The 22,890-nt window shown below is 39.7% G+C and overlaps 1 protein-coding gene across 1 annotated transcript; it reads left to right on the top strand.

Moving 5' to 3' along the window:
* The first annotated feature begins 513 nt into the window (after positions 1 to 513).
* On the top strand, positions 514 to 22,586 carry LOC118275626 (probable ATP-dependent RNA helicase spindle-E). The gene is made up of 27 exons (XM_035593654.2): positions 514 to 936; positions 1,424 to 1,621; positions 2,775 to 2,996; positions 3,087 to 3,162; positions 3,392 to 3,684; positions 4,172 to 4,389; positions 4,788 to 4,966; positions 5,392 to 5,555; positions 5,971 to 6,138; positions 7,578 to 7,740; positions 8,247 to 8,374; positions 8,897 to 9,106; positions 9,732 to 9,842; positions 10,331 to 10,449; positions 10,935 to 10,995; positions 11,261 to 11,352; positions 11,699 to 11,822; positions 12,201 to 12,416; positions 12,813 to 13,025; positions 13,779 to 13,904; positions 14,693 to 14,853; positions 15,313 to 15,432; positions 15,997 to 16,119; positions 17,086 to 17,233; positions 17,680 to 17,801; positions 18,353 to 18,577; positions 20,096 to 22,586. Exons 1-27 carry the CDS (start codon positions 730 to 732, stop codon positions 20,232 to 20,234), a joined length of 4,326 nt encoding a protein of 1,441 aa, XP_035449547.2. The 5' UTR covers positions 514 to 729; the 3' UTR covers positions 20,235 to 22,586.
* The last annotated feature ends 304 nt before the right edge of the window (positions 22,587 to 22,890 follow it).

Genomic DNA, 22,890 nt, shown 5'->3' with positions numbered 1-22,890 from the left:
CTATCGATCATGCTGAAACTACTGCACGGATATTGATGTGATGATTTGGGTGATAGGATGTACTTATACGCATTTTTATCACACGGGAACGTCGGCGAAGCCGCTGGCAGAAGCTAGTATAAAAATAAAGTAATATTTCTTATGTCGCGTGCAATACCTGGTTTAGTACAGTACCTGAATGATATTTTGATCAACAAGTAGACACCCAGTTACGAATTCAGGACCCTCGGTATTATCCTTAAGGCAAGGCATGTACCTAGGGCCAGGTTACAGAGGAACGCCGCGATACGCTTGCGCTCCACTGAACATATAGTGGCAGCGGTGCCAAAAATAAAATTAGGGGCGCCTATGATGTGCTTGCCTAGGGAGCTCTCTTGATTTAATTCGCCACTGCTTGGGGTATCTAGATAATTTTGTTTTAAGATAATTTTAGAACGAAAATCTTAACATCAACTGTAAATAATTTATTTATTGGCTGTCACTAGTGTCACTTCTATCCATATCCATATGTCACATATGTCATTGTCAATTGAGAAAAAAACTTCGATACAATCTTCGAGTTGTATTTAAACTGAAATACCTATTATTTTGCTGAAACTTCATTATTTTTGTTGAGCTAAGGTTTCATATTGTGTAAACACAGCGAATAAATACACTGAGCATTTTGTTTCAGTCTTTAGTTAATCGTTTATAGTAGTAGGTATTCGATTTCTACGTTAGAACTTGAAAATGGATGAAGTTCGAGCATTTTTTATGAATCCAACGCAAAGAATTAAACTCAGGGGGCCTCTTACTGGAGGTGCTCGAATTATTACTGAAGATGACGATGACCAGTACATGAGCAGAAAGATGGAACATCGGCATTCAGCGTTGTCTGATGTCGGTACCGATTATGCCCGCGAAGTCAAGGAAAGAGAAACTGAGTTATATTTGCGGGTAAGTATGATTTTTCTAAAAAATCATGTCATCGGTCAAGAGAGCGTCAAGATTCTATGTTATAGGGTTATCATCTAGATCTTTTAAAGACTAATTCCAAGCGATGTCTGTTTTGAACTTGGTAATAACTATTATAATATACCTATGTTTTCATTTTTTCTCCGGCATGCCGGGAAATCTGATGGCGTGCGCCTAACCCAAGTGTTCATCAGTGGAGTTATAGGTTGTTAGGGGTCTGAACTATATTCTCAGAGTCACACTTATTATTATTATTATTTTCGGCCTATATTCATTGCTAGTAATGGATTGAAAAACTTCAATCAACTTCATCACATCAAATAAGTCACATTTTAATTCAATACACAAGTATGTTCAGTTTATAAATTGCATTGGTATCATAATCATAAAAATAATAATTCTCACAATCTATCAAATGACACAATCCTTGCATTCTAATTAGGAATGTAAAAAATACTTATTGTTCTAGAATGAATTGAACCGTGAACAAGCTGCCAGTACAAGCGTGGCAGGAGGTCTAGAATCTATGGAGCACCTGTCTTTCGGAGTCTCTGTGCCCAACATAGACGAGCTTAATGATGAAGCTATGACAGAAGTATACAACAAGTATTCATTCCAAATGAAAGAGGACACTCAAAATTTGGCTATCAATGCACACAAACAGCAGGTAAGGTTTTGAAAAGTCAAAAGATGTAAAGATTCATCCCATTGTCTCTGTCTACCCCATAGGAGACAGGCGTGAGGTTTTGTATAAATGCACAGGCAGCAACAGTCCTGGGAATCCTAACCAAGGCTATTGTCAAACAAGGCATAAGGGATGTGGTCGGCGACGGCGACCTCTCGTGTCCAGCATTGGTTCAGGCCATGGTGCGGAGCGAGGAGGACTGGGATGCCGTCTACTCCTTCTGCGAAGCTGTCATGCTAGCTAAGGAGGAGGTGGGGTGTATGAGGGAATGCACCTCCTTACAGACCAACCGTCGTGAGACATGCCATGAGGCTCTGCGGACAGCGAGCAATGGTAACTCCCCACCCGACCAGAACCAGACCAGTGCTCAAAGAGACGTCAGACAACCACAGATGGGGCCCACTAAGGCTAATGCTTGATCCCGAGCTGTGAATACCTAACGGGTTTACCAGACTCAAAAAGCAGAAGGGTGGTTTTTAGTCAGTAAGAGTCTGACACTCGCTCTCGCCTCGCCCAAGGTGGGAGATGTCATTAGAGGATTATTATTTATTATTTATTTCTTTCTCTGACTCGAACAGCAGAAGTAGGAATGGGGTGGTTTTTAGTCAGTAAGAGTCTGACACTCGCTCTCGTCTCGCCCAAGGTGGGAGATGTCATTAGATGATTTTAAGTCATATAGTTTTTAAATTACAATGACTTATGTGTTATCCACGAAAAAGTGTACTCTGTACCAGTCCTTTATCTCTTGTTACTACAATTCTTTTACTATCAGATCATTTGTTTTCTTATTTGATGTCATAAAAAAAATTTTGACTGCCTCGTTGGTCGAGTGGTCGCAAGTGCGACTGCCGAACAAGGGGTCTCGGGTTCGATTCCCGGGTCGGGCAAAGTATTACTGGGCTTTTTTCGGATTTTCGAAAAATTTCTCGGTAGTAGCACGGAGTCTGGAATTGTGTCCAGGATATGGCAATAGGCTCACCCCCTATTACATGGGACTTATAACAGAAATGGTGAAAAGTGGGTGTACATTGTATAGCGGCATTACGTGCCGTAATGTACACCTCTGCCTACCCCTTCGGGGATAAAAAGGCGTGACGTTATGTATGTATGTAAAAAAAAATATTTCTTTTTCCAGATCCTGGATCGCATCCACGGTTTTCCAGTGGTTATAGTGGAAGGTCCAACTGGGTGTGGTAAAACTACCCAGGTCCCACAATGGATCCTCGATGACTGCTACCAGGCCCGACGACAATGTAAAATAGTGGTGACCCAACCAAGGAGGATTGCAGCCATATCTATAGCAAAAAGAGTTGCACAAGAAAGAGGCTGGGATGTTGGCGGTATTGTTGGTTATCAGGTAAAGTGATCCTTATTTTTTGTTTAATAAGGTTCGTTTTAGTTTATAAATGTGGTATGGAACAAAATGTGACCGTTTTTTATTTCGCAGGTCGGATTGGACTCTCATACTTCAACTGACACACGTATTTCTTACGTAACTACCGGTATATTGTTGCAAAAGCTAGGTTAGTATATGTTTATGATAATCTTACAATGTTTCATTCATTCCTGTGATTTATTCTGTGAAAATATCTGTGCTCAGTTCAACTTAGAAAATGTGTTAAAAACATGTTCTATTTATTTCTCCAATGAGATACATGCATACAGATCAAACTGAGAACCTCCTTTCCTTTGAAGTCGGTTAAAAATACCAATATTCCTCAAACGATTCACTAATGAATTACCCCTTTTCAGTTGCTGCAAAAACAATGAACGAATACACACATGTGATACTAGATGAGGTTCACGAAAGAGGGCAAGAGATGGACTTCCTCTTACTGATCGTGAAGAGACTATTATACACAGTGTCGCCAGGGGTCAAAGTAGTATTGATGTCGGCCACGTTTAACAAGCAGTCCTTCGCCGACTACTTCATGATCCCCACCCCACGAGGCCTGCAGATGTCCTCCTGCATCAAAATTGAGAAACAAGAACAAATGTTCACTGTTAAAGAGTTCTACTTGAATCATTTGACGAAATTTGGATCGGTAAGTTTACTATAATATACGTATTTTTTTATTATCCTAAGATTATAAGTTTTAGAATTGATCACCATTGACAAATTTCCGAATAAATCTATAATACGCCAACAATACTAATGGCCGTTTTCATCAATCACCCCTAAATTGTCTACTTAATTAAAAGTAATTTAGCACACATAGCACTTAAACTAGGGGGCCCCTACTTGTGCTGTTAGGTTTCAGTTATAGGAAGGTGAAAACGAACATTACGTTAAACAAGCATTAGTTCATTATAATAGTTGTATTTAGTTATTACCTAGCTGACCCGGCAAACTTCGTATCGCCTCAAACATATTTTCTCGACTTTTAGACCTTCCCTGGACTTCCACAAATAATTCAAGGCCAAAATTAGCCAGATTGGTCCAGCTGTTCTCTAGTTTTAACGAGACTAACGAATAGCAATTGATATTTATATACAGAGAGATATATTTAGTTATTTATAATATTCTTTTAGATACTTCACCAATCAACACCAAAAACTGATGAGCCAACCATAGCTCCGGAGATGCACCATCTTGTTCTGAAGCTTTTGAACGCATTTGAGCATATAGACAAGCACGAGGACCAAATATCAGATCGTGATGATGCAGAGCTTCCGTCTGTCCTCATCTTTCTACCTGGTATTCATGAGATTGAGGACCTGTATTCTTGCCTCACGGACCTGGATTTACGGTCAGTATTAGAAATATTCTGTGTAAGTTCACATGCATTGGCATGCTAAGTGTTGCAGAGCTTCGGCATGAATTGGCTTATAAATTAGACTTACAATTTTAGTGATACCACGGCCTTACAAAACTAACTGCCAGACGTGAACTACAATGTTATGCGTAGTGTTTTGTTGTGTAAGTGAAGTTACCAGAGGCCCAATTACCACTTATTAATTGACAAATCCCCCTTCTCAATCTTCCCAATATACGAAATTCTCCAACAACCTATAAACCTACTACAACAAGGCCGGCAAGGCACTGATAGCCCCTTGGTTTTTGGGTCCGTGGGCGGCAGGTACCCAACCAAATCAATGTGATCTATCGTTATTTACGTTGTAAATGTTTTATTTTTCTAAATTACAGAGAAAAGATATGCGACAAAGAGTGTCGTACGTACAAATGGTACGTGCTTCCACTACACTCCACTATCACGTCGGAAGAGCAGGCTCGCGTGTTCCAACGAGTGCAGAGAGGGCACAGGAAGGTTATACTCGCCACCAACATCGCTGAGAGCTCCATTACTGTGCCTGATATTAAATATGGTAAGCTTGTTAACATGTTAATTATTTGTGATCTTTAAATCTGACCCATTCATTCATGGGATTTTCACATCATTTGGTCATCACACACACATCATATGGCTGATCTTACCTACCTTATTAGGTATTGACCACTAGCAGTGTCAGTCACCAGTAATATTGAATGATAACATTTCTTCTTTACAATATAACTTCATTTGGATACATGGTGGAAGCGCGCGGGCCACGTGCTTACTGCTTGTTGACAGCGAGTTGCCCGCTAGGCGCAAGCAAAACAAAGTCGTATCGTATTCGTAACCCGCGCACCGCCCCGCGGTCGACGCGCTGTAAGCATACTAGCAGCTAGCGGTAGCCACAATTTGAAACAACGCCTTGCCGGAGTCGTGCTGGTTAATTAACTAAAGATTTCTTTATTAATTGTTCAACAGTGATAGACTACTGCCTAATGAAAGTGATGGTGGCCGACCCGGAGACAAGTTTCACGTCGTTACGCCTCGCATGGGCATCGAAGACCAACTGCGAACAACGTTCCGGCCGCGCCGGTCGAGTGAGGGACGGACGTGTGTACAGACTTGTTACTGATAAGTTTTATGTAAGTACTGGTTATCAAATATAAGCTTTATTTCTATTGTGTTAAAAGCGACGCATATTGTTCCTTAAAATCTTAAAAGATGTGCACATATTAGAGGGCAGACTATTGTCATACGAATATCTCTCAGGCTCCTTAACAGGAGTCTATGATAGCCCGCCCCCTGAAACATTCAATTCTAAAGATCGAAGTGAACTCAATTGTCATTGGTTGTAAGAGTAATCTCTAGGGGCGAGACTGCGATCGAGCTCACTTCGACAGGTTCGAATTCAGTTACAGGAAATAGCCTAGCACATTCATAATCTGAAACACAGATATTTATTATATACGAAATATGTAATAACAAAACTAGACTTTATATCATAGCAATAAGGTTTACATTCCAAACTCTTAACTAAATCCTTGTATATTGTTGTAGGAAGGATTAAAACAAGAATGCACTCCGGAGATAATCCGGTGTCCGTTAGAGAGATTGGTTTTGTTAGCCAAGCTGATGGACATGGGGCCGCCGAGCGACGTGCTAGCTCTGGCCATGGACCCGCCAGACATCAGCAATATACAGCGCACCATACTTTCTCTTAAAGAGGTAACTATCTATACTAATATTATAAAGCTGAAGAGTTTGTTTGTTTGTTTGAACGCGCTAATCCCTGAACTACTGGTCCGATTTGAATAATTATTTTTGTGTTGTATAGTGCATTTATCGAGGAAGGCTATAGGCTAAAACATCACGCTATGACCAATAGGAGCTGAACAGAGCGGGTGAAACCGCGCGGAAGTAGCTAGTTTATTTTAATACGAACTAACTTTATGCCTTTTAATCTTTTCCCCACTTTAGGATTTTCTCCTGTGTCGTGGATGCGTTTACAAACATACAATTCCACATACACATGACACCCAGTACAAAACAATAATTTGTAGATAACACAAACAGTTGTTGCGTTCGGGAATTGACAACTGGTTACCCTGGCACTGCACCAACCGTGCAGTCAATTTCCCGAAAGGATAGACAGAGTTGCACATAAGCAATGTTAGACACAAATCTCACTAGTTACGTTATGAATCCCATGCATTTGAGGTAATCCTATGGCATACGCAAGGCAGAACTTCTGCGCCGTATCGAATAGCAACCATCTGTACCTCTATCTTTTTAAGGTCGGTTCATCGTCAACAAGTCGCGTATCTATATTATCGGCCGCGGTAATATTTTAATCATTTGGACTCCCAACACTTACATGCTAGAATATAGACATGATGAAAGCCTTGGAAATCACATTATGCAATTTTAATATAGCGCAATTGAGTTAAATTCATAAATTTTCAAGAAAATATACATAAACATAATACAAATTTGAAATCAGCTTATACTTTTCATAGAAATTCCCAGGTATTGTGTGTCAAATTAAACCTATGTTGTCTTTTAATATTGAGTTAACAAAGTTACAATATGTGTTCCCGGCAAAACTTGCGTTGATTAGTTTCTTTTTACGTGAAACTTTAAAACTACTACTTAAATATGAACCAGGGATGTTATGGATATGGAATTTCGGATATGGATACGGATAATAAACTTTTTTTTATATCGGTTCCGGTTTCGGATACGGATAAGAAATTATTCCAAATTCAAAATCAGGTAGTTTCGGATAGTTTCGATTACGGATATTGGATTTCTAAGGACTTCATTTGGCAGGTACTTCAATCTACCTATAAGTAACTTTTCGTAACTTGTCTCATGTCTCATTTACAATCCGCTTGCTCCTATCCGAAATTATCCGGAACATTTATTTCAGTTTCGGTTACGGAAATGGATATTTATTTTATTTCGGATATCCGATAGTTTCGGTTACGGATGTGGATAACCTTAACATCTATACTAATATTATAAAGCTGAAGAGTTTGTTTGTTTGTTTGTTTGTTTGAACGCGCTAATCTCCGGAACTACTGGTCCGATTTGATTAGATTTTTTTTTGTTGACGTGGAACTTTAAAACTACTACTTAAATATGAACCCCATAAATGATCCCAGACAGGAGCAATGAAGAAGACAGTGGACGAGGAATGGTGTGCCACGGACGGTGACCTGACGTACCTGGGTCGCGTGGCGGCCCGGCTGCCTGTCGACGTCAAGTTGTCTAAGCTCATCATGCTGGGCTATATTTACGGTTGCCTCGAAGAAGCTGTTATTATGGGTATGTATTTAGTAATATTATGAAGTTAATACAAAGAGATGTATGTGATATATTATATAGATGTGCTTCATCGTAGGCGGCATCATCACTTACCATCAGGCGAGATAGCGGCCAAACGTCGGCCCACTTAACATAAAAATAAAGAAGATGTCATAACTGGATTTACCTTTAATATAACGCGTGACACTTTACTGAGAGCGCGAGACTGCCACACGCCCTGTTTTTATCTAACGGTCTAATACTACAAAAACGTTGCCAATTGTTCAAATTGTTGGACTTGGATTTTGTTGGATTGTGGTTGGTTGCTTCATTGGAGTGTGCCAATCACAGCGCCGAACGCGGAAAACGAAAGATCTCGTTAAACGTAAAGCAAACTCGTTCTAAGGCCCCAGTAAATTGTCACGGGTTGTTGATGATGTGGTTAAGTTACTATTATTACTATAGTATAACACTGTTAAGATCCTCTTAAAGTTTTCGTCACATAACTAGTATTTGTGTCCTTACAGCTGCCGCGATGTCAGTGAAGAACTTGTTCAGCAGTCCGTTCCGTGAAAGGCTGAATGCTTACAACTCTAAGCTGACCTGGGCAGACGGGTCTACCAGCGATTGTATCGCTTTCCTTAACGTTTACAAAGTAAGTGTATAATTAGATGCACTTGTAACTTATAATGCATCAAGTTAACTAAATTACTACTTTACTTGAATTTTCAGCACAGCTAAAATTCTAATATTTAAAGGAAACAAAAGATTCGTTTCGTGATCTATATATAGTAGCGTTAGTCAACCGACAATAATTATTTCTAAGAGTTTATTAACAGTTTTAACGTTTTGTTCGGTGTGTGAGTGAGAAACGGAGGCTTTATCCTCACCCCTATCACCTATCTCCTATCTTTCAATTCCTGTTCCCTAACACCTATGTCCCATCCCCCATTTCGCATCCAGTATCCCCCACTTCCCATTATTCTCAATTCCCAGAAGGCCGACAACGTACTTGGAACTCTTCTAGCCCACGGGTGGCGCCGATTGCTTACCATAAAATCATCCGTCTATTCGCTTGCCTGAAAATAAAAAACACTCTATAGGTGAGGTCTTTGTGCCTCACTGGACATCTACAAACGAATGACTATCTCATCTCATCATCATTCTATGTCCCAAGGTATGGAGCCACCTCCGTCAACAACAGTACTTCAGATCGGCCGGTCAGTCGGAGGCAGCCTGGGCGCGTCGCTTCTACGTACAAGCGCGAGCGTTGCGCGAACTCGACGAGTTAGCGAAGGACTTGCGCAAACGACTCGCTACACTAGGCATAGACCCACCCAATGGCAAGTCGCCGTGGAACAAACATGAACTTTCTCTGCTTTATAAGGTATGTAGATCTATAAAAGTTTCATAAGTAACCCATGTGATATTCCCGACAGTAATTAATCTATCTCTATTCTAAATTTCATTATCTGAATAAGTTTATGTAGATTTTGTGTGAAAGATTTTTTTTTATTATACATTGCCCCACACTAGAATTTTCTCTTGTGCCGTGGGTGCGATTATAAACATACAATTTCACATACACATGACACCTAGACCAACAATCGGTGAATCAGACAAAGAGTTGTTTCGTGCGGGAATTGAAACCGCACGACGTTACGCGGCCAGCCACTGCGCCAACCGTGCAGTCGAAAGACAGAATTACAAACATACCTACATAGATCTTCACAATCTTTCATATACACACACACAACTTCACGCCTTTTATCCCCGAAAGGGTAGGCAGAGGTGCACATTACGGTACGTAATGCCGCTATACAATGTACACCCACTTTTCACATTTATGTTAAAAGTCCCATGTAATAAGGGGTGAGCCTATTGCCATATACTGGACACAATTCCAGACTCCGTGCTACTACCGAGAAATTTTCGAAAAACCGAAAAAAGTCTTCTATACATCTAAATCTTTCATATAGTTACTTTCGCTAATAACTTTTATTTGGCTACAGGTGATAATAGCGGGCGCGTTCTACCCGCAGTACTTTATTCAAGTGTCGGAGGACGAGGGCCGGGAGAGAGACGCCGTGCGCACACTCGGGGGACATGATCCTAGGAACACGGTGTGTAATCTATAAGTATTTCTTATAATAACTTTTAATTCATGTGCCACTGCTTGAACCTTTACATAGAACAGTTTTAAAATCAGTTTATACTTTTCGTCAAAAAAACCCAGGGCTTGTGTGTCAAATTATACCTATGTTGTCTTTTAATACATATTGTAGTTTAATAAGTTACAAGAATATGTGTTCCCGTCAAACTTTACGTCGATCACTTTCAAGCCATACCAGGGATTCATAGTCCTGAGTAGCGTAGCATTACGCTATAATCGACGATTCTTTCATTCGTTTTGAAAATTATGGTCGGTTCATATCCAATCGAACATGCGTCGGTATTATCGGTCACATAACGCCAGAACAGACTCATGTATAGAAAAACACTTGACCGTTCACACTCAACCGATGATACGTTAGTGCGGCTGATGATACGCTCGACGTATTTTACGTCAGAAATGAACTGACTCTTAATAATAAGTATGTTCCCTGTATAGGTATATTTGAAGAACTTCCCCGACGACCAACCAGGCGAGGTGTACGCCGGTGCGATCAAGAAAGCAGTTCTGAAGCAAATCTCTGAAGAGCCGAGAGTTACATTTGATGGGACTAGCAAGTAATGGTCTAAGGCAGTTGTCCCACCGGCAACGATGAACGAGTAACGAGTAGAGCTAGAACTAGAAACGAGTGAAAACGAGTGAAAACAAAAACAAACAAGTGAAGCGAGCACTCGCCGGCAGTTTGAACAGTCAGCGATCAACTATTTGTATATGCATCTCTTTTGTTTACACGGAAAGTATATCTATTGTACGTTTCTTGAGCGAGAAAATAGCCGATAGTTAGTCGTTCACTCGCCGTTGGTGGGACAACTGCCTAATGTCTATATAATATTATGGCCTGTGCCCTCAGTATGAGTTTGCTTTACGCTTAACGAAATTGAAACGACAGGTTGGTTCATTCGTGTGCGGCCAATCAGAGCGCGCAACGCGCTCTTGTTTCGATCTCGTTAAACGTAAAATAAACTCGTACTAAGCCCTCTGTTTCGATAATATGTAAGAGTGATACTAAAAAGTGTATTCCATTTTTTATTATTTTGTACAGGAAAGTGTACTTGACATTCAATGATGGATCGGATGTGAAAACTGGCAAGCAAAATAGTGGCGTAAGTTCATATGACAATACTTCTCTTACTAATGTAATTATATTGAAGTTTCTGGTTCTAAGACACTGTTATTGCAAAGTAATATTTACTGGTATAAAGATAAAGATCGTTTTATTTAATTAAATATGAGTATTACATACAATATACTCGTACATGTAAGGTCGTAGTCGTGTTTAGCCTTTAAGACGTACAAATGTTAATAAAATTTAAGAATAATTAACTTATTTCTATACACACTTAATACATTCGTCCTGTATATTCGTAGGACCCCACAATACCCGGCCAAGTGGTCCTGCCAGTGTACAAAGCTGTGAAGGCCAGACAGTTACGCATAGATGTCAGGATACCATTATTGCCGTAAGTATAATCTATTAAATTATCCGACATCGAGTTTGTTTGACCGCGCTAATCTCCGGAACTACTGGTCCGATTTGAATAATTCTTATTGTGTTGGATAGTGCATTTATCGAGGAAGGCTATAATTTTATTGTAACTTTCGTGAGACATACTAAATTAATTATTATGCTATCGGCTTACTCACGTAATGTTTTGACGAGGAACTCGACTAGTTTCAAGCCATGCTAGAGGCTCATATTCATAAGCAACATTCAGCGACACATGACGCGGCGATTGTCGCGCTGCTACATGCAGGAAGGCTATAGGCTATAAAACATTAAGCTATTATAATAATTGTATTATTCAGTCGGGACAAGGCACAAACGGTGGCCGCTTCGATTGCCTTGGACAAGATGACGTTGGACTTGGAACGGATGGTGCCTCGCCTGCCCGAAGTCGACGATACACATTTCCCATTGAAGATTAGTCAGGTAAGTCGTTTACCATATTATTGGAGGTTAGGACGAGCTTCTCTTATGTAGAGGAGCCCCATAATGATAATACAACAGTAGATTATCACGAGCAGCCTATATTATGCGTTTTTGTATAATAGCTATCGTGACATATATCAAATCTAATTGGGCTTAATCACATGTTCCATTACGGGAATGACCGATGACCGACTAGTTTCGAACTACGTCGAAATTAGTCGAGCATCTACGTAACCGCGTTATTGTTTTTGAAATTTTTGAAATTTTACTGCCATAATCAAAATCATCAATTGTTTTCATTAAATGAAAATAAAAAAACTATACAATTTTTATTATCAAAATCCTTCTAAGTAATAATTTATTATTATGTCAATTCAGATGACAAGTATCAACAAGTTCTTCGTACAATACGCGGACGAGAGTACGGAGCGTGAGTTGCATACAATCCAGTCGGCGTTGAACAAGTCTACTCTACTGGCTCACACGGGGCCCGTAGTGGCCGGGGACATACTGGCAGCTCCTTATACTGAGGCTGGGACTACGCAGATGTGCCGTGTCAGAGTCATGGCATTATTGCCCAGGGAGATGGTTGAGGTAAACATTGTTTTGAAAATACTTAGATTAAATATGTCAGAAGTTTGGTTCTGTTTGGACACTCCTATGTATGTCATTTGAAGTATGTATTAACAGCTTCATGTAAATAGTAATGACCTTTGCCAAAGTACTACACCTAATTTTAAAAGAAATGAAGTGAAAGAAAAAGGTAAGATAGAAATATTATTTATTTAGCAACGGGCATGATGCACTAAAAAATTTAATAGGTATTGGTATTCTCTATTCTTCTATGTCGTCGATCCCACCATGAATTAATTGGTATTGTTCCAATATATTCGTGGATTCTGATCAGTGAGTATCCTTAGGATTACAAACCCTAGCCAGTTTTCCCGCAACTAAACCACTACACCGACTATAAAACCATTTGTACACCAGGTATCATACATAGACTACGGCAGCGAAGGCCGTGTCCACGTGTGCAACCTGCGCGTGGTCCCCCCCACCGCCGGCTCCACCCCCCCGCTGGCCATGCGCTGTCGGCTGGCGGGGCTGGCGCCCAGTCCACTGCTGGACGCCCACGGCCACTACACGCCCGCCGCCACGCAACGCTTCGTACAGCTTTCGTCACGAGGCAGATTGCTCGCCAAGGTAATAACATAGCCCTCATAGTTAACCGGTTAACTATTCCACAGCCACCCACACCCATATCCCTATCATTTCTTTTTACCATATCTCACAATAGTCCTGCATCAACCGGGGATTGTCCTTTGGTGTACTTCCATAGTGCATACAGGGATAATCGCCGGCTGATGTCCCATTACATCTAGATCAAAATTGTTCAACGGGCCTCTGCGAGTTGGCTTCGGCTCCTCGTATGCCTTCCAAAGGTCCGGGACCCTGTGGTCCCGAGAAAGGAATAGAACGAACATAATAATAAGCAAATTGTGGACGTTAAGTACTGCATTTTGGCTCATAAGATGGCGCTAGTGTGAACCTCTCGCTCTTCGTTCAATAGAGAATTATCTATCGTCACGCCGTTGGACGTTCAATTTTTGTCATCTGCAATGATTGGACACAAAACAGATAAGTTGTTACAATGCTCTTGCGCTATCTAGTAAGTAAGAAACGGTAGTCGCCTTTGAAGCCTCCACGTTATAATTGTCAAAGACAGAAATAGTTGCCATGTCAGAAATATTATCAATCATATCTCAATTTTATTACAAAAGTATAGGGTTGAAAGTCTATTACTTACTTAGCAACAGATTGTCGCCGTAACGTCAACATATTGTCCTGTCCTACTCATAAAGTTTATATTCTTAGTTTAAAATAAAAAACACAATATAAATGCATAAAAACAAGATTTGAAGTGAATATACTATTCACAAAATGTTTTCGTTCTAGGTGTATTCGGTGGTACATGGAATAATAAACATCGAGCTATTGGCGGAAGGCGGGAGACTCAACGTTAACAACGAGCTCATCCGGCTAGGCTTCGCTGTTGCCTGCGATGAGAGTTACGAATCTAAGGTAATATTATTATTATATTTATCTTATTTAACAATTAAATGCACTTGAAATAATCCGCAGTGAATTTGCGCAATTTTCTTTGCTATAAACCTCACGGAGCCCGAGACCTTTCCAACGAATGCAAAACCGTGGAAATCGGTTCGTGCGTTCTGGATTATAGCGTCAGGAAGGAAAACCCGATTATTTTTATATAATAGATAACAAGTAAATGCACTTGAAATAATCCGCAGTGAATTTGCGCAATCAGAGAGCTTAGTACGAGTTTGTTTTACATTAACGAGATCGAAACGAGAGCGGGTTGGGCGCTCTGATTGGTTGGTTCATTCGCGCCGTCCAATCAGAGTGCTGAGTGCGCTCTCGTTTCTTTAAGGTACAGAGATCCTAATGCGCAAAAGTTTTTAACTCTATTTTGTGAATAAAACTTTGAACCTTTTATTCTCCGAAGAGGTGAACATGACACAAACAATATTTTTACTGAGAATATGTCACGTTTTTAATATCCAATTACTTTCTTTAAAGTTCTAAGATTCTCCTCAAGTTAAACAAGTTCTCAATTATATATAAGCACTAGCTACTTCCGCGCGGTTTCACCCGCTCTGCTCGGCGCCTATTGGTCATAGCCTTCCTCGATAAATAGACTATCCAATACAAAAATAATTATTCAAATCGGACCAGTAATTCCGGAGATTAGCGCGTTCAAACAAACAAACTCTTCAGCTTTATAATATTAGTATAGATTACTTTTTTTAGGATGATCAAAAAATAATTGAATGAAATGCCTTTTGCAGTTAAACCACGACATCAGAGAGATGGCAATAGATATGAACATGGTACAGAAACGCGCGCACAACAGGGAACAGTTGGAGATGGCTTACTACCAGCTGAACGAGATAGAACCACCCAGCACTAAGGAATGCGACTCCGATGTATGCCTTAAAGGACCTTTCAGGTAATTCATTATCAATCTTTTTTGTATGTAAAAAATAATGAATTACCTACTCCACAGGAAGAGAAGTGGGCACACAGAGCACATGATGTTAGATACTAATTACTCCACGAAACTTATGGACACCAACAGCATTAGAGGCGTTACGTTACAAACATTCCAGTCTATGGGGGAGAGGGAGGGGGGATTGGGTCGTCTCAGTGAAGTGGCGAAACACAACGAAAGCGTTGTTTCAAGTCTAGGACTCAAGGTTGGGCGAAGAATTGCTGGGCTTTTATCGGTTTTTTGGAAAATTCTCAGTAGTAGCACGGAGTCTGGAAATGTGCCAGGTATATGACATTAGGCTCACCACATTACATCCCGCCGAATGCTTATCAGTCGCCCTTTTATGCCTATAAAAGGCGTGACGATATAAAAAAAATGGTTACTGCAGGATGGGTCTAATATATCTTCATTCCATAGTCCGCTGGAGACGACAGTGCACAATCTGATGTTCGCCAGCCGCGACCTGCCCGTCACTATAGAGTGGAACTCCGTCAACTCTGTATTACTGGACACTGAGCCACAGGAGAGATATGAAAGGTAGGTGTCCAAGTATTTTTTGTTGTTAATTATAATGATTGTTTACTTTTAATAGATACACTTCTTTCTGAAAAGAAGACTCATACATTGCTTTATTTCCATTTGTAAGCTTGTGCGGTTCAAGCAATTGTTTTTTGTGCAGAAATAGTATTTTATTGAAACCTTTCCATTGATATTATGTATAAATTTACAGGACAGTTTCTTTTTTCCTATATTTGGTTTGATTTCTAGTTCAACCAGACTATTATTTAAAAATCTATTAATGTAATGGTAAAACGGGGTGGATACAATCCGAGAGATGAATACATACAAGAGAGGGCTGAATAAATATTGGGAACATACTCTAACCACCTTCCTATATCTATTCACCCTTTTAATTTAGTTTGAATTAGAAAATATATAGAAATGAAAATTTCGTTTAGTGGACTTGTCTATCACCAGGTTTTAAGGTACTTTCCTCCATGTGGCGTTGTCTTCGAATGTTTTGTAATACACATTTTAGCCATCTATTGCCTTACACCGGGCTCCTGCATACCTGTTAATATAGTGTACCCCCCCCCCCAGACTGGTGGTGGCGGGCGCGGTGGGCAGCAACGAGCAGCGCTCCCGGCTGACCCTGCGCCACACCACGCTCATGCCCAACATCCCCGCGCTGCCCGCCATACTCGCGCTGCTCTTCTGTCCCGTGTACGTAGCTTACGCCCGATTTTAAGTTGTACTTAAATATCGTGCTATCTCTGTCATTTTATAAAGAATTGATAGTGACAGAACTACATTTGAGAGCGTCTTAAAATTGAGTAGCGTTTGAGTATTCGGGCATTATTCTTGTATTATGTACAACTAACATTATTGTCTGTAAGTATGTATTAAGTAGCTACTATAAAATGTTGTATGTCTGTACAGACACAATGTAGCGAACTACCAGAATGATATCTACCAACTATTGTAAGATAAAATAATTTATATTTGCAGAATATATCATTATTGAAGTGCAAAATGTAAAGTGATAATGTAGTATAGTCAAAGTCAAAATCATTTATTTCAAATAGACCAGGAAGGCACTTTTGAACGTCAAATAAAAAGAATATTACTAAAAAATAAGCCGAACGCAAATTACCGTTTTAAGGTAGTAGCCAAACGACTAACGTTGACTTTCCAATTGTTCCTACGATATGTATAACGGCCAAAATTAATACATCTATGATAAAATGCATAATGCATACGTCACGCCTTTTATCCCCGAAGAGGTAGAGGTGCACATTACGGCACGTAAAACGTCTAAACGTAAACTCCATGCCAATATTTAATATAAGAAGATTTTACGGTTGGCGCGGTGGCTGGGCAACTGGCTGCCGTGCAACGTGTAGCGGGTTCGATTCCCGCACGGAGCAACTCTTTGTGTGATCCACAAATTGTTGTTTTGGGTCTAGGTGTCATGTGTATGTGAACTTGTATGTTTGTAAACGCACCCACGACACAGGAGAAAATCCTAATGTGGGGCAACGTTTTTTTTTAAAAAAAAAGAAAAAAAATATTATCGACCGACCAAACATCGATCGCAATCCAAGGATTTGTTCGTTTGAGATCGGTTCTTGATGTCGGCTTATAAGGCAGTGAAGTTTCCTTACTAATGGTAAAGTTTCGTCCCCGTAGTGCGGAGCTCCGCCGCAACGCGCTGGGCACGCGGTACGTGTGCGCGCTGTGCGGGCTGGGCAGCACCGACGCGGGCAAGCCCTACCTGCCCGAGCATGATCTACTCATCGACATCGACGCTGATCTAGACGTAGAGGACATTGGTCTTGTGAGTACCCGCTTATATTCATTCGTTACTATTCACCTTTTTCTATGGATGGTGACATACCAGCAAACGGATCACCCGAGGATAAGCAATGGGCACGACCCATGGGGATATCCATCTCTCTCTCTTTTTCTCTCCGCGGAAGTTGCAAGTGCGTTGCCGGCTTTTTGGGGGTTAGTAACTTGAAGAATGGAGATGGGAAGATGCAGGGGAAGATTAGGCCTACTTTCTGTAACCTCACTCAAACGGCGAAACAACGCGAGCATTGTTTCATATCAGTTTTCCATAAGGCCCTGGTATTAATCCGGTTGAGTCGACTCATGATAAAGCATGGCTCATTATTTGCTAAAGATTGAAGGCTAAAGGTTTGTTCACTATTTGACCACTTTTGTTCACTATTGTTTATGTACATGTAAGGTGAAGTACTTATACATTGTTTACATTACCAGATCAACCACATCCGCCACTTGATGGACTACATGATGTTCTGCTACGACGGCCAGGAGCAGCCCACTGCCGAGGACGCGTTCAAGCCGCAAGTACCGCAGCTCATCCGCAAGGATCTACTCGCGTGAGTATACTACGGTTCACAAACATAATTTCCTCGTATACATGAGAGATTTTTTATGAAAGAGGTCGGACCACTGATGGTATGCAATCAGTGTCTCTCATACAATTGAGGACAAGTGATACGGTTTCAGTACTCACACGCAAAATACAGTTTACGACTCAAACACAGAATTCTTTCATATAAGGTTTTCACATTATTTTTTAAACGCACTCAGTATGCATACTCGAAAACTTAAAATCGAACAGTCAGTTATTTTATTGTAACTTTCGTGAGACATACTAAATTAATTACTATGTTATTGGCTTACTCACGTAATTGTTTGACGAGGACCTCGACTAGTTTCAAGCCATGCTAGAGGCTCATATTCATGAGCAGCATTGTGCGACACACGACGCGGCGATTGTCGCGCTGCTACTCAGCATGGCTTGAAACTAGTCGAGTTCCTCGTCAAACAATTACGTGAGTAAGCCGATAACATAGTAATTAATGAACAGTTTGTTATTTGAATCTGGTGAAAAAACTCCACATCAGCATCGTACATTACCTTCCAGGCTCCTAATGAAGCGGCGCCGGCACCGCGAGCCGGAGTACGTGTCGCGGACGTGGGAGTGGCGGTCGGTGGGCGAGGCCGAGCTGCTGGAGATCTCGGTGCCCGACATGCTGCAGTGCGCCGTCATCTACCCGCTGCTGGCGCCGCAGGAGCTGCTGCCGCCCACCAGGGACCATCTCATGCAGCTCAAGAACGATAATGAGGAACTTAAACTGCTTGTGTCTAGGTATGTATGGGTATCCGGAGCTGCGGACAACGTAAAAGGGGCTCCGGCTCAAAGCAGGAGAAGGAATGGGGTGGTTTTAGTCAGTAAGAGACTGACACTCCCTCTCGCCTCACCCAAGGCGGGAGAAGACATTGGGTGATTTTCCCCCCCTCAAAAAAAAAAGTTATGTATGGCTCTTGTTTTAAATATGTGTACTATGTATACTTGTGTTTTCTTATACACGTGGAGGGTACAGGGAAGGGACAGTTTTGTATAGTAAAATTGGTACCACTTTCTCAGTATAGTTTGACCGTTTCACTTCTTAATTATGTTGTTGTATTATGAGTCATTTATCACTGAAGTAACTATATACAAGACATAATTTGAGGCGTAGTTTAAATTAACATCACTGAAGATTTCGAAAAACAGAAACCATACTAGCCTTTTGAACGTCAAAGCGAAAATAATAATATTAAAAATGTCTGTCTGTCGGTCAGACCTCTTGTGAAGCTATTTGCTTGTTCCAAAGTGTACATTCTTAAGGAGAAGAACGAGCAACTCCATAGGTTACTACTCCCTTTTTGTTAATTCGAAATATTTGAAAAGTCCCTCCAGTTTGAAATTAACTAGAGTCGACTGTAGCACTATCTATGACAACGTAATAAGCTAATTACCGCAATTTGTATCCTATTACACATAATAAGCAAATGTTACCGTAGTTGTATCATTTTGTAATAACACCACTTATTTTCTTTTGTAAAATTATGCCTAATATGTCACGCGATACATAATGCCTCTATAATTTCGCATGCTATGATGATACATGAATACTTTTTATGTTAATTGGTTCAATTTGGGCTCTGTCTCTGTTTAGTGATCATAAACTTGACAGACTTTTAGGGAACAGTAAGTAAAGTTCCCTAAGAAAAGGAGGATCCTCCGACCAGGCGATCATGTCTGGCTTTCTTCCCAACTGTTGTTCGTTGGGATTTCTATCCAGGTTTATTCACATGTAAACTTCATATGTGCGATTTCTGTCATCTGTCAATAATTATTTTTGTGCTGGATAGTCCATTTATTGAGGAAGGTCAGAGATGGCAAACCTTTACATGACAACGTGCCAATTTTTTAAAACAAATGTTTTTTGACGTGCTATATGTGCCATCAAAATATTTTTTTTTTTCGTTATCCAAAATTCATGCTTTACTGCTAGCCTACACTGTAATTGTCAATTCGAGTGTGGTCGATCGCATTCTCGCCCGCCATTGTGGCCGAGATTATTCTGGAGCTGGAGTCATTTGTGTAACTCTGAATCTTTAAACAATTTCATATCTGAAAATAAAGACAGGGAAAAGGCAGTTTTTGTGTTCAAAGACGTGCCCAAAATATTGGCACGCGTGCCAATGGTTTGCCATCACTGTTATAGGTTATAAAACATCACGCTACGATCAATAGAAGCCGAGCAGAGCGAGTGAAATCGCGCGGAATTAGCTAGTGTATGTATAAATAAGCAATTTTTAATGCCATGTTGTTCTACAGGACACCAAACGCTTCAAGCATGGAGTTGACATGTAAACTGTGCAACACAAAGACGATGTCTCTACACGCAATGCGTATACATCTATACTCAAACTCTCATCGCGACAAAGAAGAGGATTTCCAAGGACTTCAGTCGTAAATATTACGGTTTTTCTTTATATTTTTATCTTAATACTTACTTTTTGTATTACTTATTTAGTTTTAATGTCGATTTCGACAATAATCATTTTGTCGTGAGTTGTGCAAATTCGCGCGTCTAGACAATTTGTTATGTAAGTATATAGAATTCTGGAATCTTAATCCTAAATTGACTATATATAATTCTATGTCCTATATACGTAGATCTTATATTAGACGCGGATCTATATAACAATCCTATAATCTCCGACGATTTTCGAAATTGCCTAAAAAGATCTGTAAAAAGGTACCTACATTTTTCGTGAGTACTTTTTATGTGTTCATACTATTAAGTTAGGTAGTAGGCAACGTTATTGTTAATGCCAATTATAATAGCAATAAGTAATCTTTATATATCCAGCTTGAATATAAAGGTTGTCTCAAACTATTACCGATAGGTTAGTTATTTTTGTCGATGCCTCTTCATCGCGACATCTACTACGACTAGTATCGACTAAAAGACTCAATAAATTCAGGTGCAAAGTATAGTACAAAATATATTGTAAAACATGTATATCAGTAGCTAATGACTGCATTTTTGATACTAACAATTACAATTATTTATCAGTTAGGCTGAATTTGACAGTAGCAATTTGAAAAAACTTTTTTTTTTCTTCTAAAGTTTGGTTCATATCTGACGGAACGTGCGTCGCGTAAGAACAGACAAATGTATAGAAAATCACTTGACCGATGATACTTTAGTGCGACGCGTGTGTAGATATGAGCCGACTAAGGACTGATTTTTCAGTACAGTACCCTTAGTATGAGTTTGCTTTACGTTTAACGAAAACGAAACTAGACCGCCTTCGGCATTCATTGGCCGGCTCCAATTAATTAACCAATCACAGCGCCGAATGCGCTCTCGGTATACGTAAAGCAAATTCGTACTTTGGCCCCAAATATTTCTTAACCATAGAATAAAATTGACATCGTATAGTTTTTAGGTATTGAAGAATTGTAAAAAAAAATATTCTTCTGATAAAAATTATCTAGCGTAGGATAAATCAGCTGTAATTCTTATATCAAAGTTTTTTGTTATATGTAAAAAATTTCAGTGTTTATGTTTACGTTTTTTTTTTACTTACTACTTATTCGATATTACTTGTTATTAAAAGTTATAGTTTTCTTTGTTGATTTATTTTCTTTTGCATACATCTATGCAAAATGTTTAATTGTTTTCATTAGAAATCCATTTTAGTTAAGTTTGTGAACAAAGGACAATTTCGTGTATTTCCTTTTCTTATACTCTTTTGTTTATTTTCATCCCGAGTTCGTTTTAAATTTTTCTGTATCGGACATCTTGAAGATCTGAGATATTATATAAAAAGAGCGTTCATCCTTCAATTTTATGTTTATTCGTCGTTTTTCCGTCCATTCACATACACTATATAAATGCTCCAAGAACATTGTTTTTATCTTGCAAAAAATTATAGAAATGTTATTTTATCCCACCGAGGTTTGTCCCTACTTCCTTTCTAGTTTTGTAGTTACTTATGTATGTGATATTCTGACTTTTATTACTGTGTAAGATTCACCATAGTTATAAAACATTTATTTTTGTATACTCACTTTAAATAAAAGTTAAACGGTCGTAGAATTTATGTACCAAACAATATTGTGAGCACTATTCTATTCGAACCATGGTCAAAAAATGTGATCTGTATTTGTACTTGTACTGGTGTCAACTTGGTTGCGCAACTAATTGCCGGCAACCTTATCAGCGCGACGTACTGCGTGAGCGATTTAGAAGCGAACGCGAAGCGGTGCGGTGACACCGAATTCAACGCGATGCGGTGCGACGCGGCGATTAATGTCCTATATATTATAGGTGTACGTGAATTGTTTCGTTTTGTTTAAAATGTCGGAAATACGACATTATAAACAAAAACGTAACGGCACCGCGTCTAGTTCGCGCGAAAATATCAAGCAAATTGATCGCGTACGGTTGGTCACGTAGGCCACATTTTGACAGTTTGTTGTTTTCGCGCCGCACCGCACCGCATCGCATTCGCGTCTAGATCGCTCACGCAGGAGGTCGCATTAGTATTTGTTCTAGCGTATCTATGTAGACAACATGGTTAACATACGACAAAGGAATTCTAATAAAACCGTGCTCTAATCCTTAGCAGCTGATTGTAATAAATACTGTGTCTTATTGTTAAAGATATATAGTTTATATTCATTTAAATTAAGTTAATATTAAGTAGGTTCTGTGCCTTTTGTTTTGCCTCTGATTTGATATTACACGTTGACAGATTCGTGTTTAGTTCATAAGTTACGATATTTGACTAAATAAATGTATATTAATTAAATATGTACGTATTTTATTTACCCTTATATTTACCCCATTTAGTTACAACAACATCAAAAACACATGAGAGGCCACAGCTGGACTATAAGTCTCCTCTAGTTATAAAAAATTGCCATAATACATATATCAATGCTTAGCGCGTGCGGGTAAATTGGTTAACAATTTAAACTATATGTATGTATATAACCCGAAGCTGACTGACAGCCCAAACCTCTGGAGGGATCAGGCTGAAATCTGCCATGCAGGTAGATGTTATGACGTAGGCATCCGATAAAAAAGGATTTTAATCAATTCTATCCACGAGCGG

Source organism: Spodoptera frugiperda, chromosome 8 (genome assembly GCF_023101765.2).
Source record: "Spodoptera frugiperda isolate SF20-4 chromosome 8, AGI-APGP_CSIRO_Sfru_2.0, whole genome shotgun sequence".
Classification (NCBI taxonomy): Eukaryota; Metazoa; Arthropoda; class Insecta; order Lepidoptera; family Noctuidae; genus Spodoptera; species Spodoptera frugiperda.
This window is presented reverse-complemented; position numbering and strand designations above follow the sequence as displayed.

Excerpts from the sequence above, each read along its gene's own strand:
- LOC118275626 (XM_035593654.2), top strand. The coding sequence starts at position 730 with ATGGATGAAGTTCGAGCATTTTTTATGAATCCAACGCAAAGAATTAAA. Across the intron at positions 1,622-2,774 it reads TCAATGCACACAAACAGCAG|ATCCTGGATCGCATCCACGG; the intron begins GTAAGGTTTTGA and ends TTCTTTTTCCAG. Across the intron at positions 11,353-11,698 it reads GTCAGGATACCATTATTGCC|TCGGGACAAGGCACAAACGG; the intron begins GTAAGTATAATC and ends TGTATTATTCAG.